The 17,015-nt window shown below is 44.5% G+C and overlaps 1 protein-coding gene and 1 pseudogene across 1 annotated transcript in view; one reads left to right on the forward strand and one right to left on the reverse strand.

Annotated features, from left to right (window-relative positions):
* Positions 1-705: 705 nt before the first annotated feature.
* Positions 706-17,015, reverse strand: part of RAB20 (RAB20, member RAS oncogene family) — a 58,475-nt gene continuing 42,165 nt past the window's right edge. The window contains exon 2 of the mRNA XM_006851514.1: positions 706-1,223. Within this exon, the coding sequence (XP_006851577.1) occupies positions 706-1,223 (518 nt within the window). The remainder of the gene's footprint in view (positions 1,224-17,015) is intronic.
* Positions 14,448-15,084, forward strand: LOC102818470 (annotated as a pseudogene).

Consider the following 17,015-nt stretch of genomic DNA (forward strand, 5'->3'; position numbering starts at 1 on the left):
TTGATGGAGCATTAAAGAAGAAGTACCATGCTCAATGCCATCTCCTAGGGGCTACCCAAGCAGGAGTTCAATGTAGGTGCAAATGGAACCTCAGTCAATAAAACATCAACACCAAGATTTCCCCCAAAATCTTGTTTAATAATGTATGTAGTTCATGGCTGCTGCAACCAATATAAAAACAGTTATTCCTGATGTTGTATAAATTAACATGTAGAGAGTCACTACTGTAAATGCATAAAAAATACCAGTACCAAAGAATAGGACCAAATATCAATCACAGTGAAGAGAAATGATTGTGAACAACAACAGACAAAAGCTTGTATAGCGTGACAACAAGGGAGTGTGCCTGGTCAGGTGAGACACACTGCAAAGCTCCCATGTGCGTGGGAGGAAGAGACGTCAGAGGACTGCAAATTCCATCACGGAGCAGCAGGCTAGGAGGGAGGGCCAAGTAGTTTGGTTCTTCAGACTGCTTTTAATGGACAGTTTAATTTGATTTCCCACCTCCTAACACACCAGATGTAGATGGAGGAGACTCCCCGCACTGGCTTTCGCGCAGTAAACAGCTGTCATTTGTGCTCAGAATCTTTCCTTCGTGCACTGCTCCGTAAACTGTCTTTGGTTTGCTTTGTATGCTTCCTTCTGACCAGCGCACGGCACCCTAGCTCACACTGCAAGCTCGAAGTCACAAAGGCCCTCGGAAAGTCAGGCGCAGCACCCAGACTTCGCTTGTTTGGGCTGCTTGTAGTCGCTGATATCCACAGTTTGCGGTGGCCCCTCGGCTCTCTGTCGTAAAATCACTGGCACAACCATATCAAACAAGGTTTCAAACAGATGGTCCACATTGTAGCCAGTTTTGGCGCTGGTCTCAAAGCACATTTTTTCAGCAGCCGGCACGTCCTTCTCATCCAGCATTTTGTACTTGAGAATCTTTTTATAAAGTGCCACCGCATCCTCCAGCTTAACCTGCTTGGGCACCTTGGTGGAGACGCAGCTGCTGCTGGCCTGCTCAGAGCTGACCTCGTCTTTTTCTTGGTCCTCACTGAGGTCCACTTTGTTTCCCACGATGGCAAAGAGGCAGTCGGTGCTGGCTGTGTCTGTTAGGCCCAGGAACCTGTCCTCCAGCTCCAACAGGCTCTGCAGGTGATTGACATCGTAGGTGAGGATGATGGCGGCTGCTCCACGGCAGTACATGGAGCCCAGCCCGTGGAACTGCTCCCTCCCTAGTGGGGAGAAGAAGAGAAAGGGAGAGGCTTAGTTATATCTCACAGGGTGCCCCCCAGCCACAGCTACCCATGCTTTCTGCAGACGACATCCTAAAACCCAAGTGTGGCTGGTACTGGGTGAGACGAAGAACAAGATACCCAGAAGAAAAAACATGACCAACCCAAGGTCCCACTGTCTGTCTAATTAGGTGTCACCAGAGGAAGCACAGGGCACTACGCTCTCTACTACAGGAGACCCTAGTCCCATCAAACTGGAAGCAAGTCCCACAAAACCTCTTCAAGCAAACAATCACAATATGCAAGACCAAGGCAAGCAGCCCGAGTCCTGTCGTGTTTCTGTGTCAAACTGAAAGTTACGTTGCTGGTTCCTATGAAGAGCTTTTGAAATAAAATACCTACCACTGATATCTTGATGACATAGTCTATGCATATCTACGCAGTATGTTGTTGCTGTTAAGGTCCAAAGAGCTGACTCACAACAACCCAGCTCAGGGCTCCAGAGACTGTAAATCTCTGCAGAACAAATTCTCCCATGGCATGGCTGATGGCTTCAAAGAGTCAGCCATGTGATCAGCAGCCCAACACGTGTCTTTTCTTCAAAATTATCGTAATCCTGTTTATTGTATTTGGGTGACTTTTCTTTTACTTTTTGCTACTTCCTGAAGTAAATAGGGATGGTATGATCTTTGTTTTACTTCTTACTATTTCCTGAAGTGAGTAAGAAGAATGCATGCCTTAGAAATTTGAATTAGCCAACTGAGTAAGGAAGAAGACTGTGCGGCGGAAGGCCCAGCCAATGGGGTGAGAGACAGCCTTAAGACGTGCGTCAGGGATAAAACCCAAGTGGACTGCCCTTCCCAGTGTGCTCACTAACCTGTTTCTATACAGCTAGTGCACGCACCCTTCTGCGGAAGTAAATTGTGCTTTGCCGAGGTAATTTAGTCTCACCAAGTGTCTTCTTGGGTGACATCGGAGTTCATTTCTCATACACATAACCCACTACATCAACATGGCACCTTCTAAGCAGTATGTTGTCGTTACGTTAGAAATGAATTCCGATGTTGCACAAAAGACACTCGGTGAGACTACATTACCTCAGCAAAGCAAAATTTACTTCTGCAAGAGGGTGCAGGCGCATAGCCGTACAGTACAGGCCAGCGAGCACACCGAGTGGGCAGTCCACTCAGGTTTTTAATCCCTGACGCAAGTCTTAAGGCCGTGTCTCACCCCACTGGCTAGGGCTTCCGCTGCACAGTGTTTTTCCTTACCCGATTGGCTACTTTAAATTTTTAAGGTGCGCATTCCCATTTCAGGAAATAGTGAAAAGTAGAAGAGAGGTCATAAAGTCCCGTCTCACTTCAGGAAATAGTCAAAGGAAAAGAAAGATTGTAAAGTGTCTGCTCACTTCAGGAAGTAGCCAAAGAAAAAGAGATCATAAGGTTTTTACTCATTTCAGGAAGTAATTAAAAAAAAGAAAGGTCACCCAAATGCAAAACAGGATTATAATAATTTCTGGAGAAAAGAAACTCATTCCCAAAGTTAAGTGCAGTCAAGTCAGTTCTGACTCATAGTTACCCTGTATACGGGTTTCCAAGGAGTGGCTGGTGAGTTTGCAGCATCAACCTTGCGGTGGGCAACCCAGTGCTTATCCTACAGCACCGGCCATACCAGACTTCCCGCAGAGTTTCTCCCATGGAGCAGCTCGAAATGCCAACCTGGTGGTCCACAGTCCAGTGTTTATCCTACAGAGTCATAGTGTTCCGGTCCCTCTAAACTCTCTAATTGTTAAGCAAGTTCTGACTCATACTGACCCTCTATATGGCTGCCAAGGAGCAGCTGGTGAGTTTGAACCACTGCTCCTGCAGTTCAAACCAACCTTGCAGCTCAGTGATTACCATCCAATGCCAACCCAGGACTCTGATCCCATTAATGTCATTTATCCCAAACTATCTCTGATTGAAGCCTTCTGGGTACATCTGCGAACATCTGACTTCCTAGACTCTCCGCACTTTCTTACCTACCTGTGGATGGCCCCAGTATTTTGTAAAATCCGTGAAAGCTGGAAACTGTGAGGTGTGAACCTGTCAGTGAAGGAAAACTCAAATCTTTTCCACTAAGACAAACAACGCAGAAATGATAAGTCTGCGCCCTTAGAGGCATAAAAGTTGAGAGCCCTAGCAAGGCAGTTCCTCTGAGCTCCTGCCGTGGTTTCATTGTGTAATGGATTGTGCCCCAGCAGGAATTCACCAAAAGTTTCCAGAAAGAATAACATACTACAGTTTTATGCAAATAACAGTCTTCTACATTTGCTTGCCGGCTGCTCCCTCCTCCAACTTCCACCCACTCCAGATTTTTGAAATGCACTATACTAATTTTATTTCTTTAAATCAGCATCCAAAACAATTGACCTTACTGTGCTTACAAAAATGTCTAGGGTTGGGCTGGGGGTAGGAGGAGGCTAGTGGGAAAGCAAACTGAAAGGCGGGCGTGATTTGCATAAAAACGATGATAAATTACAAAGCACATTTCACTTGATTTGCTTATCATCAATAGTATCTTGCAGTGTTGATTATGTTTTGAGATGTCTTGTATCTCTTCTCCCTAACTAGAATCTCAGGCCCAGAGATCCAGGACTCGCTGCTATACAGGTGTTTATGTTGTTGTTGTTGTGAAGTGCCATACAGTCAGTTCTGACCCACAGCGACCCAGCATAGGGTTTCCGCGGAGCTGCTGGTGAGCTTGATCCGCTGACTTTGCAGTTCAAATCAATTTTGCAGTACAGCGCATGAACCCACAGAGCAAGTCTTTATAGGATGTTGCTATTCTCAAACAGTGCCCCAGCTCAATCCAGCTAGTCTGTCCATCCTGAAATACAGACAAAAACATAGACTTTGTGCTGACAAGTTGGGGAAATTCAGCTTCAAAAACATGCTCCCAGGTTGATCATTAACGTCTCTGGCCAGGGCTCAACATCAACACACTCTGACAACAAAAAGACACTGAGAACCTCTCCCAATTCTGGCATCTCAGGGAACAGCACAGGCAAACAACGTGTCTGTTTCTCTTCTACGGATCTCCCGAGCATTCCAGGCCATCTTACAATGTTGACACTACTCTCTCAATGGAGAGAGTAGAGGAGTCAGGCACAGCAGAGCTTAAAGGAGGAATGGGACTGGATACTCAAACTGTCTATAATCGTCTAAGGCACAAAAGTAAAGATGCTCAACTACACCTTTAGAAAAGCTAAAAGGTCCCTTTTTCGTACCACAACCTTAGAGTCATAACATTGACGGAGGTTAGCAGTAAGTTCTCCGAGGATAACGGACTCACATCTGCAATAGTCTACACATGGGCATCCACACCCACGCTACATATGAATCCAAAGAGCACACAAGCACCTTGGTAGGCAGCTCACAGCCAATCTAACTCATTTTATTTAACTCAAAATTATGTTTGATCCCACCACCCAACGGTCAGTTGCGTCATCCTGTGGTAGTCTGCATGTTACTAAGATGCTGCAAACTAAACCACCTATATTTCACATACCAGCTGGGTCAACCAGAGTGAGTAGGTTTCAGACAAGTGTCCGGACTAAGACAGACTAGGAAGAAAGGCCTGGTGATCTACGTCTGAAACTCAGTCGATGAAAACTCTATCGATAACAACATAATACTGTCTAATAAAGTGCTGGAATATGAGCCCCTAGGTTGGAAGTAACTTAAAATACACAAAGTTACCACAATGGACTCAAGTATGCAGGTGATCGTAAGAACGACACAGGACCGGGTGATGTGTGCTGTATTGTACGTGGAGTTCCCACAAGTCAGAGCCACCTCAATGGCAAGTAACAGCAACATGTTTGAGTAAAATTGTGTAACATTTGTCCGGAGCATAATCTGCCTGGAAACTCAGACTTGGGGACACAAGCCAACAAGGGACTAAATCAGTGTCAGAGCAGGGGTCCTGGTACAGCCCACCCAAAGTGGTGAGAGTCACAGGGGTCCTGGTACAGCCCACCCAAAGTGGTGAGAGTCACGGGGGCCCTGGTACAGCCCACCCAAAGTGAGAGTCTCAGGGGTCTTGGTACAGCCCACCCAAAGTGAGAGTCACAGGGGTCCTGGTACAGCCCACCCAAAGTGGTGACAGTCGCAGGCTGCTGTGGGCAGTGCTGCTCAGTGGAATGCACTTTCCCTCAGGGCTGCTGCACAAGAGCTGGTTCCCCAAACTGAGCAAGCATGCCCAAGCCATCAGACACATGCAAACAGACACCAGGACCAGTTGTTACTATTGTTAAATGTCTTCAAGTCGGTTCCAACTCACAGCAACCCTGTATACAGTTTCCAAGGAGCTGTGGGTGGGTTTGAACCAGTGACCTTGAGGTTAGCAGTCCAATGCTGATTCTACAGCGCCACATTAGGATTCAGGACCAGAGAGCACCATAAATAAACCCTGAAACACAGAGGCTCTTCCTGTCAGGGGTAAGGTATGCTTTTATAGATGCTGCTGTTGACAGATTTGTTTTTGTAATGAATGATCAAATATCAAGTGAAATCTACCAAAGCGGAAACATCAGACACCTGCACCACACACAGTATACATTTGAAAAAAATTAATGACAAGCATCTCTCTGACTCTAGGGTCGAGTTACCTGGCAAACAGCTTAAAGCCCCAAGGGAAGCCTCAACTGAAAGCTCTCCTCAAGTTACCTGGTCTCCTTGTTCAAGGTACAGTGATAGCCTTTCCCTTCTCCCTTGGCTCTGTGTGCTGCGCAGCATCTCCACGGCATGTTCCCAGACTAACAGCAAAAGGCGGGCACTGGTGGTTCCATGGTAAAATTCTCACCTTCCATATGGGGGGCTCAGATTCCAACCCTGGTCAGTGGACTTCATTCAAAGCCACCACCCATCTGACAGCGGAGACTTGTGTCTTATCATGATGCTTAACAGGGTTCAGTGGCACTTCCAGACTGAGGCAGACTAGGAAGAAAAGTCTGGCAATCGACTTCCGAATATCCGGCACTGAAAGCCATGTGGGTCACAATGGTCCAATTGTGCTGTGCATGGAGTAGCCATGAATCAGAGGGACCCCACAGCAGTTACCTGCAACAGGTAGTTACCATTACAACTAATGATGACATTGTTGTTGTTAAGTGCCGTCGAGTTGGTACCGACCCGTAGCGACCCTGTACAGGGTTTCCAAGGGTGTAAATCTTTATGGGAGTAGAAAGCCTCATCTTTCTCCCGTGGAGCGGCTGGTAGTTTCGAACCGCTGACCTTAAGGTTTGCAGCCCGATTCGTAACTACTACGCTACCAGAGCTCCTTAAGATTAAGTATGTTGTTGTTGATGACATTAGTTCCACTGTTTTGCACTCAGAATCACACATTCAAATACCCACAAGGACCCACCCAGTAGAAACAATAAGGAGGGAGGCCCACTGAGTGTGCTTGCGGCGACTGGACATGTTGGGGCTTGGGGAAATGGAAACGTGCAGGCCCAGTTCCCCTGACCACCATCTGGGAAAGCAAACTCAATTTGGCTTTTTAAACAAAGAAGCTAGAAACTTGGACTTTTATAAGAACTCTGCCAATTTTTTAAAAAAATACCAGTTTTTCTAAAGATCGTGTTTGAACAAGACAGACTGCAACTGTGGTCCAACCATCTGCATTTTAAAATTCTAAAGGCTCCCAGAAGTCTCTTCGAGGACCACCTTTCTGTGGGTTTGTGGCAGTGAAGTCCCAACTGTCTAACATGACTCCATCTTGGGTAGAAAGTGGAGACTCGGTCTACACTTCCCTTCCGGTTAATCAGTAGTTAACCCCACCCCAAGGACTATTATAAGAAATAAAGACGTTCCTCAAATTCCTGGGACCCCCATCCCATGCCCAAGATCCTTCTGTATCCTCATCAGGGAGGCCGTCTGGAAGCCACAAAGTCTCTCTGCCTCCTGAATATCAGGTATGCATCAAACTTTACTAGCTTGACAGTAATTCTGTCTCTAAGTCACTGGCTTTTCTCACGGCAGGCAGAATGACCTGCCATTCTGAGGTATCTCCGGTAGAGTTGACCTATCAGGGGTCAGAAACCAAATTTAGGGATCCATGAATTTAGTTATGGAAAATAGAAAATACTGTCTTAAATGTCCACTTTCCTTTATTTGAACTGTCTAATGTCCTTCAGTTATGAACACTGACCACAGACAACAATGGGGTACAAAGAGACAGTGTCTGACTTTGTCAGCGCCGGAAATGACCAATGCTTTCACTTGGCATTCTAGCTGTAGCTGGTGTCTCAGGCACCCAGTGCTCACCACCACTCCAAAGTCACGGCGGCTCTCATTAGGAATGCACTAATATGAAGCACAAACAAGGTGAAGCCCAGATTTCAATATGCCTGGTTTCCTTGGCAGTCCGATGTATATATTACTACACATATATAAATAGACGTGTTATTCTGAGACAGGTTCCATGGATTTCTACCACACTGATGCACAATTAGGAAAGCATAATACTTACATACAGAGATTTATATTGCCAAGGAGAAAACTTAATAACCAATAGCAGGGTTCAATGCATCATGTTAGCATCAGCCCCTAGGTGATGTCTGCTCTTCTCCCTCCTCCTCTCTTTATAAACATCATTGTAACTAGTCTACATTGAGCCATGTGATTTTCCTGGGATGAGAAAGGTCTCTGTATATGCATACAGAATAACGTTTTCAAATCAACACCTATGTTTCAATCACGTAGAGTTTTTATTATTTTTAATACTACAAAACATGAGGAGGCTTCAAAAAGTTGGTGGAAATACAGAATTTAAAGATCCTGGAAATTTCCCTTGAACATTTTGAGGTACACCCTGTTGTGCGGCACTTCCCTTTACAGTACTTCACAGATAACTGTGCTTTTTATAAATTGAAGATTTGTGGCAGTCCTGCACCATGTAAGTCTATTGGGACCATATTTCCAACAGCATGTGCTTTCTGTCTCTGACTCACATTCTGGTAGTTCTCACACTATTTCAAACTTTTTCATACTATTGTACACTTAGTAGACTATTTTGTTATAAATGTATTTACACTCTACTTGTGGCACAGTGAGTTAACACGCCAGACTGCAAAGTCGTTTGTTTAAATTGCAAGGTTGGCGGTTCAGGCTCACCAGCTACTCCTCGGAAACCCTACACAGGGTCACTATGTGTCAGAACTGACTTGACGGCACTTAACAACAATAACAAATACTATAATGGGGAGTCCTGGTGGGGCGTTGTGGGCTAATGCGTCAGACTGCAAATCATTTGCGCTGCAAAGTCGGTAGTTCAAGTTCACCAGCTGCTCCTTGAAAACCCCATACAAGGTTGCTATGGGTCAGAACTGTTAAGTGCCGTTGAGTTGGTTCCGTCCCATAGCGACCCTGTATAGGGTTTCCGAGGAGTAGTTGGTGAGCTTGAACTGCCAACCTTGCAGTTTCAATGGTTTTACAGTCTGGTGCAATAACCCACATTTCTATACCAGAACTCCATACCAGACCATAACAGTGTAAATATAATGTTTATATGTACTGTCAACCAAAAAGAAAAAAGTGTGGCTTACTTTTTTGCCATATTCTGGAACGGAAGCCACAATCTCTCTGAGGTATGCCTATAGTTTACTTTGCCAATAAACCACTGTTTTTGTCCAAGAACCACATATTCCACCCCATTCTCAAATCATTATAAAATGGCACCTCCTGATACAGAAGGTATTGGATGCCTAGCAGGGCAAAGGATGCCTGAGTGGTCACCCACCTGGCCAGCTCTGGCCAGGCAAACCTCCTGAATAAGCAACCACATTTTGGGAGAAGGTCAGAAGCAGACTTAAAATGACAAACAACAATAAAAATCCATTGGCATCAAGTAGATTGTGACTCAGAGCAACCCTAGAGGATAGAGTAGAAGGGTCTTCCCCCTCCCCTCAACAGGATATCTTAGCCTGAGAGGGTGTCTGGCAGCAGATGGTCTCGTCTTTCTCCTGCACAGTAGCTGGGGGGTTGGAATCACCAAGTGTTCAGTCAGCAGTCGAGTATTTTGACCATTGTGCCCCCAGCACCCATAGGACACAGACTTTCAACTGACAAATGTCTTTGGGGTTTTTTTGTCTTCGGGTTTTTGCACTGGACTGCAAACCTGGTTTGAACCACAAGGGTAGAGGTTCAAGCTCACCAGCCACTCCTCAGAAACCCTATACAGGGTCATGATGGGTCGGAACCTACTCAATGGCACTTAACAACACTACCGCCCACCAGGAAAATCCTAAAGCCTGATTTTCCCAGCTTTTCCTCCAACAAAACCCTAAGTGTTTACCTACGCAGTCTGAGTCAAGGGGAGGGTGTGGGAGCCCACATCAGGTTGGTTAAGTGTGCACCCCGCAGCCATTCTGAAAGTTAAAGAGCTGGAAGGCAGTTAACTCTTATCTGGGTTCCATCCCTCCTGTGGAAAGTGTTTCAGTTTAGGCTACAAAGCTACTCTCTTGGCAAGCAGTCTGCTCTCTGAAATTCAGCCACTGAAGAACAACATACATTCCCTTTAGCACATTGATAATGAATCCATTGTGAGTCTGTTCATGTAATTAACAGTTTCAAGCGAAGTTGTATTGTACACTAGCAGACAAGATACTGAGTATCCTTCTCTTCACGTATACCTATGGGAGAGAAGGTCAAGAAGCTTTCTTAAACAATGAAGCAATAACAGACTTTAGTTCAAAAGCAAGAGAAAGGGTTTCTCCATCATTACCATTGACTTTTTATTGCAACATACTAAAACCATATATAACAAGCCAAGCATCATGAGGTTTCCAACTGCTAAAACCATTTCCAGCTCCTACCCACTAGATTTCACAAGAGTGAAACTAAGGGAACATCAAGTAAGTAACACTCCTCCAGTTGCTGTTGTTAAGTGACCCTGTACCGGATTTCCGAGGCTGTAAATCTTTACGGGAGCAGAAAGCCTCATCTTTCTCCCACAGAGCGGCTGGTAGTTTTGAACTGCTGACCTTATGGTTCGCAGCCCAATGCGTAATCACTACGCTACCAGAGCATAGTTACAAAGCATTCCAGTTACTTACTTTTAAGTATGTGTTACATTGAAGTTCTCTGTTTAAATTAACTCAGGAAAAATGAGGAACTAGGTTAGTATCTATTGTTGTAACCGCTCGGAAACCCTGTACAGGGTCGCTATGGGTCGGAATAGACTCGGCGGCATTTAACAACAACAACAACAACATGCTACTGGTAACATAGTGGTTATGAATCGGGCTGTGACCTTCAAGGTCAGCAGTTCGAAACTACCAGCTGCTCCATGGAAGAAAGATGAGGCTTTCTGCTCCAGTAAAGATTTACAGCCTCAGAATCCCTGTGCAGGGTCGCTATGGGTCGGAACCGACTGGACGGCACTTAACAACAACATGCTACCTACCACAGGTCCTTAAAAGAGTCAATGAAGATTGCTCTTCAACTCACATAATCTGTATCTATCAATTAACCAATGCAAACAAATGAAGTTTAGAATCTTGGTGTGGCACTATAGGATAAGCACTGGACCACAAGGTCGGTTTGAACTGCAAGGTCAGTGGTTCAAACACACCAACCACTCCTCGGAAATCCTATGCAGGGTCTGTAGAAGTTGAAACCAACTTGATGGCACTAAAAAACAACCCTAGTGAAAGAATTCATGGTTAAGTGGGTTCATACTTGAATGCTTAGATATTATTTAAAATATACTCTCTAGCTTTTAGAATTGCTGATGAGGTGGTATTCAGGCTGCATAAAAATGAATGTAGTGTCCATGAGTTAGATGGTCATGCCCTAAAGGGACAAGAAGTTCTGAATTTAATCCTGATGGAGTTTAACTGGGAGCCCTGGTATTTCAAACATCAAAAAAATACAATAAAATAATGGTGATAAAGTGGCAAGTCAGTAAGATTAACCTTTTTCCATTTACTTTGCCAAATGCACAGTGTATCTGGAGCCAAGGATTCTAATAAATTTTCCAGTATTTTATAAACATTATAAACTGAGCTACGCAATGAAACCAAACTACACCAAACCAGCTGTCTCCAAGTTGATTCAGCCCATAGTAACCACACGGGTTACAGAGCAGGTCTCCAGGGTTTTTATGGCTATGACCTTTTTGTCAGCATATCTTCGTATCTTTCTTCTGAAGAATCTTTAGTTAACAGCCTAACAATCACTTCAACCTGCTACTGTTGTTGTTATGTGCCGTGAAGTCAGTTCCGACTCATAGCGACCCTTTACAGTGTTTCCGAGGCCGTAAATCTTTACAGGAGCAGAAAGCCTCATCTTTCTCCCATGGAACAGCTGGTAGTTTCAAACTGCTGACCTTGCGGTTCACAGCCTGATTCGTAACCACTACGCTACCAAAGCTCCTATGCTACTAACATGCTATAAATATTAGCTCACTCTACTCTCACAGAGTGGAGTCCTGTGTGGCACCATAGCATAAGCACTCAACCTTGAGGCTGGTTTGACCCGCAAGGTCGGTGGTTCAAACTCACCAGCCACTCCTTAGAAACCCTATACAGGGTCACTATGAGTCAGCATCAACTGGACGGCACTTAACAACAACAACCTTCAAAAATGGATTCCCTTGTCTCAAAGGATGGGCTTGAACTAGCGATTTTCAAAGTTCCTTCCCACTGTAGCTGGATCAGATATTTCTATTTCTGTAGCTCCCCACACCCTCTAATTTGGATCCCTAAAGTCCAGTTCCAAAGCTGAGACAATAAAATTCTAGCCGTTTCAGTTACTTGGAAATGAACCATTACTTGAAGAAATAAATAGCACCGTGATCAGAGTCTGTGTCAGAGTACCAAGCTGACTCAAAACCAGACCTGAGAAAGCACTTGTTCCCTTTTTCAGTGGAAAATAGAGATAAATTACAAGTTGGTTCAAGTTAAAGGGTCCAGGCCTATGGGGCCTAGTTGCCCATGTGTGGTTGGGCCATTACCAGTGAGGTTCCTGCTACTACAGCTTACCATCAATACTGTGGTGCCGTGAATTATTTAATACGTCTTTTCTAGTCTTTGTAACTCCCACCAAATGGCTTTTCTCCTGCTGGCTCTGGGTGAGAGAACTTGGGAAAGATACGGGATGTCATGATTCAGCTGTAGATGTTAGCAGAATGGTAATTGTAAAAACTGGAACCTCTAGCATGGGTTTAAAATGAGCCAACTCAGAAGCAGGAGGCGGGATCTCACTGCCATCTAAGAAGAAGAACCAGGAGAGGGATGAGTCCTTTGCACCGGGAGATTCCTGTGTACTGAACTTCCTTGATCCAGGGACAGACAGGAGACGTGGCAGAGGGGCAGGAGCGGTAGCACCAAGAAGCAGAGCATGAGACCCAGAGGTAGATTTCCGAGCCCACGGAGCAAGTCAAGCTGAGTGACTTTGGGAAGGAAGCTCACTTTGTAGAGTGGGGTTCCTCCAAACACTTAAATTGGGGAGCAGGTGTGGTGCTGTAGGATAAGCACTGGACTGCAAGGTTGCTTTGAACCAAAGTGTCAAAAGTTCAAACTCACCAGCCGCTCCTTGGAAACCTTATAAAGGGTCAGTATGAGTTGGAACCAACTCGACGGCACTTAACAACAACCACATGTTTGCTGACCCATGGAGCTAGAGCTGAGTAGCATGAGGCTGAGGCTTATGGTGGAGTGGTATGTCCTGACTGGAACAACGGTGTCCTGAGTATTTCTGACCCTGAATTGTAAACTGCTAACTTCCTAGTAAACCCCTAACTGTGAGTGTGGTATCTGAGTTCTCTATGGTCATTGCAAGGCGTTATGGGACCCAGTTGAGTAGATAGGACTGTGGGAGGAATGGCTGGCGCCATGTTTTTGCAGATGCCTAGAAAGAAAATTGCTTAATCCAAAGAAACAAAGGCAGGGGTGTCAAACTCCTCTCTGATCTTATGTCTTTCTTCACCCTCCAAGATGTGACCTCTGCATGGCTCTTCACTTCTGAGGACTGTCCATGAGCTGTGTGCCAATGGGAGACGGGGATTGGAATTATTAAGAATACCTGGCTCTCCAGATGAGAATCCACCCAGGAACTATGACTTGTCTGTGTAACAAATCAAGAAGTAATCTGTTTAATTTTGTGTATCCAACACAATTTAAACAAATCATCCCTATTAGTTAAAGCAAGTTCAAGAGGCAGTCATGGAAATAGACCAGAGGGCTATTGCCTGGTTTGTGCAGACTTGTAGCCTTTCACCACACTTAATTAATCTGTAATGCAAACCAAATTATCTGAGATGCTAAACTATATGAAGAAGAAAGAGACATCAAGATTGGAGGAAGATTCATTAATTAATAATTGCCTATGCAGATGTCAGCTTGAGGACTAAGGTGCGCCTGACCCAAGCCATGGTATTTTCAGTAACCTCATATGCATGCGAAAGCTGGACAGTGAATAAGGAAGACCACAGAAAAATTGATACCTTTGAGTTACGGTGTTGGAGGAGAAAATTGAAAGTGCCATGGGCTGCCAAAAGAACCAATAGATCCGTTTTGGAAAAATTGCTTTCAGAGTGCTCCTTGGAGGCCAAAATGGCCAAACTTCTTCTCATACTTTGGACATATTTTCAGGAGGGACCAGTCATTGGAGAAGGATATCATGTTTGGTAAGGTGGAGGGTCAGAAAAAAAGAGAAAGACCCCCAATGAGATGGATTGGCCAAGTGGCAGCATTGATGGACTCAAGTGTGGCAACAGTAATGAAGTTGGCCCAGGATTGGGCAGGGTTTTGTTCTGCTGTGCATAAGGTTGCTATGAGTCAGTGGCAACTCAATGGCATCTAACAACAACAAATGCAGATGACACAGCCTTGCTTACTGAAAATGAAGAGAAATTGAAGCACTTACTGATGAAGATCAAAGGTTTCTGCCTTCAGTATGAAATATATCTCAATGTAAATAAAAAATCCTAATAATTAATAAATAATATCACGATTAATGAAGAAAAGCCTGAAACTGTGAAGGATTTAATTGTACACAATCCATGCTCATGTAAGCAGCAGTTAAGAAATCAAATGATGTCTTGGGCAAACCTGCTGCAAAAGCACTCTAAAACCTTAAAAAGCAAACATGTTAGAGCCCTACCTGATAGGGTGGCTGTAGCTTCCCCTTGCATTCCGTGGGAGGGAGGAGTTACATAGTCATGCAAGCAAACACCATGAAAGATACTGATATCACGAGACTGTTGTGTGCCCACCTCCTGTACATATTTTCAGTGATCCTAGGCACCTTCCTTCCATCACTCTTTTTGGAGAACTTCTCAATACTGGAAACCCAATGACATGGTTGTGCATCTATTCTGTTTTGTTAGTATGTAATAGTGAAACCAAATGCACACTCCAAAAGAAGTTCATTATTACACAAGGTAGCCAGGTTTTTTGAAATGCTGTAACTACTTTCTTATGTCCTGTTTCAGCTTTCATGTAATATTTGTTCTGTATGGAGCACCACTAATTGAGTTGATGCTTGAAACATTTTTATTTGCAGTTATCCAGTATACTTTTACTACTGTGTCTTGTTTCTGTCTGTTAGGCCCAAACATCAACACTTGGCTGAGAGTTTTCAACAGAAATGAAGTTACATCTGTTTGGGAGAATAGTGTCCAGATCACAATGATTTCTCCTTTCTTAGGCTCTTGGTTTGGAGCGTTTCCTGTTTCTTTGGATTGGGAAAGACCATGGCTGGTATGGCCTACCTCCTGCACACATGCAGTGACCTTTGGCTATGTAGCTGCCCTTGCTGTCTCAGCACTTTGAATATACTGGAATAGAAAGCAACTGACGTATTGTTGCTAGATGCCATCGAGTCGGCACTGACTCATAGTGACCTTATGCACAGCAGAACGAACGAAACACTGACCCATCTTGGGCTAACCTCACTACTGTTGAGCCCACTGAAGCTGCCACTTTGCCAATACATCTCACTGGGGGTCTTTCTCTTTTTCTCTGAGCCTCCACCTTACCAAAACATGACATCCTTCTCCAGCAACTGGTCCCTCCTGACAATATGTCCAAAGTATGAGAGACAAAGTTTGGCCATCTTGGCCTCTAAGGAGCACTCTGGCTGCACTTCTTCCAAAATGGATCTACTGGTTCTTTTGGCAGCCCGTGGCACTTTCAATATTCTCCTCCAACACCATAACTCAAAAACATCAATTCTTCTACGGTCTTTCTTATTCATTGCCCAGCTTTCGCATGCATACGAGGTTATTGAAAACACCATGGCTTGGGTCAGGCGCACCTTAGTCCTCAAACTAACATCTTTGCTCTTCAATGCTTTAAAAAGTTCTTGTACATGCCAGTAAAAAGCAAGTTCAGCTGGAAATTTCAATGCAAACATTGGAATAAAGAGGTACTTTGAAAGTGATTTATCTGTCCCTCACGATCCCGACAGTCTGTTGGAATGGAGCTCACAAAATAACCAATCTGATGACATGAAGAGATAAAACGCAGATTAACAGAACCAGAGATGGAAACAAGTAAAACCTTCAAAGCCCATGCAGAAATATGACCACCACCAACACTGGAGTTCAGTTGACAGAGAACTGGAACATACTTCCCTTCAGAAAGATTTTTGAAATAAAATCCTTTTAGGCTCTATGTACAGCATCCTAAATGCTACCAGAAAGATTACTTTTGCTCTATTTTGCAGAGTTTGATAAGTTTTGACAAACGTACACAGTCATGCATACATTTATAGACATCCTGATAGTGAACAACTATTCCCTTACGAATCTTTATAAAAAGTTGATTCTAAGTCTCTTTTAGTGCAGTAAGAAAAAGGCGTCACAAGTCGGTGGCAGAGGACATGCATTGGACTGTCTGGGTGCCAGTGTTGTGCCCAGCCTGACGTAGTTGTCCTCCACTAAAACGTACAGAGTGAAGAAACAAATGTGCAAGGCCAGTCGATGGCCCCAGCAGCACTGGATCTGAGACTCTACCTTCAAACAGAATGCCAGTTAACTAGTATGGAAAGATAATCAACACTGAGGATAACCTGGAGCTACTCATCTGTTTCTCTGAGAAACTGTCTCCTAAGGAAAATGGCTGATTTTAAAGATGAAGTTCCCTGGAGAGTTATAGGGTTGTCTCAGCAATCTGTCTCCCCAGAAAACCCAATTCCCTTCAGAAATAGAGATTGCAGAGAGGAACTACTGACAGTTATCAGCCCAGGTGTGTGTCAAGGGGGCAAGGACGACTAGATGCTGAACCCTACAGGCCGTTCCCACAATGCACTGGGAAGGCAATATGGCCCATTGAGGCCTTTCCCACAATGCACTGAGAAGATAAGGCCCATCAAGGACTTTCTCTGTTAGTGTTTTCTCAGTGCCTCACAGCCAGGCTATGCTTTGTTTTTTTTTTTTTAATGTTTTATTGTGAATTATGTGATAGTTTACATGAGAGAACATTAGCTTTACATTCATCCTATCGTATGTCATAACATTGCCATGGTTACAATCCCCTCCCTGCATCATCAACCAACCAAAGGATATACCCTGCAAGCCTGCCCCCCAGTCTTCAGCACACAGCCCCTCTCCCTCTCTGGTTCTCAAGTCCCCAGCCGCTCCATGTCTCCACATTATCGTATCTGCCTCCATCTCTGATGTCACTGCTTCTCTGGATAGGGTCCCACACTCCACTCTTCTACCTTGATGGTCCCAGGGACCTCCGCTCCTGGACTGCAAAGTCAACCACTCCCCTCATTTTGCTACAAAACATCTACCTTT

The sequence above is a fragment of the Chrysochloris asiatica genome, unplaced genomic scaffold (assembly GCF_000296735.1).
Source record: "Chrysochloris asiatica unplaced genomic scaffold, ChrAsi1.0 scaffold00029, whole genome shotgun sequence".
Taxonomy (NCBI): domain Eukaryota; kingdom Metazoa; phylum Chordata; class Mammalia; order Afrosoricida; family Chrysochloridae; genus Chrysochloris; species Chrysochloris asiatica.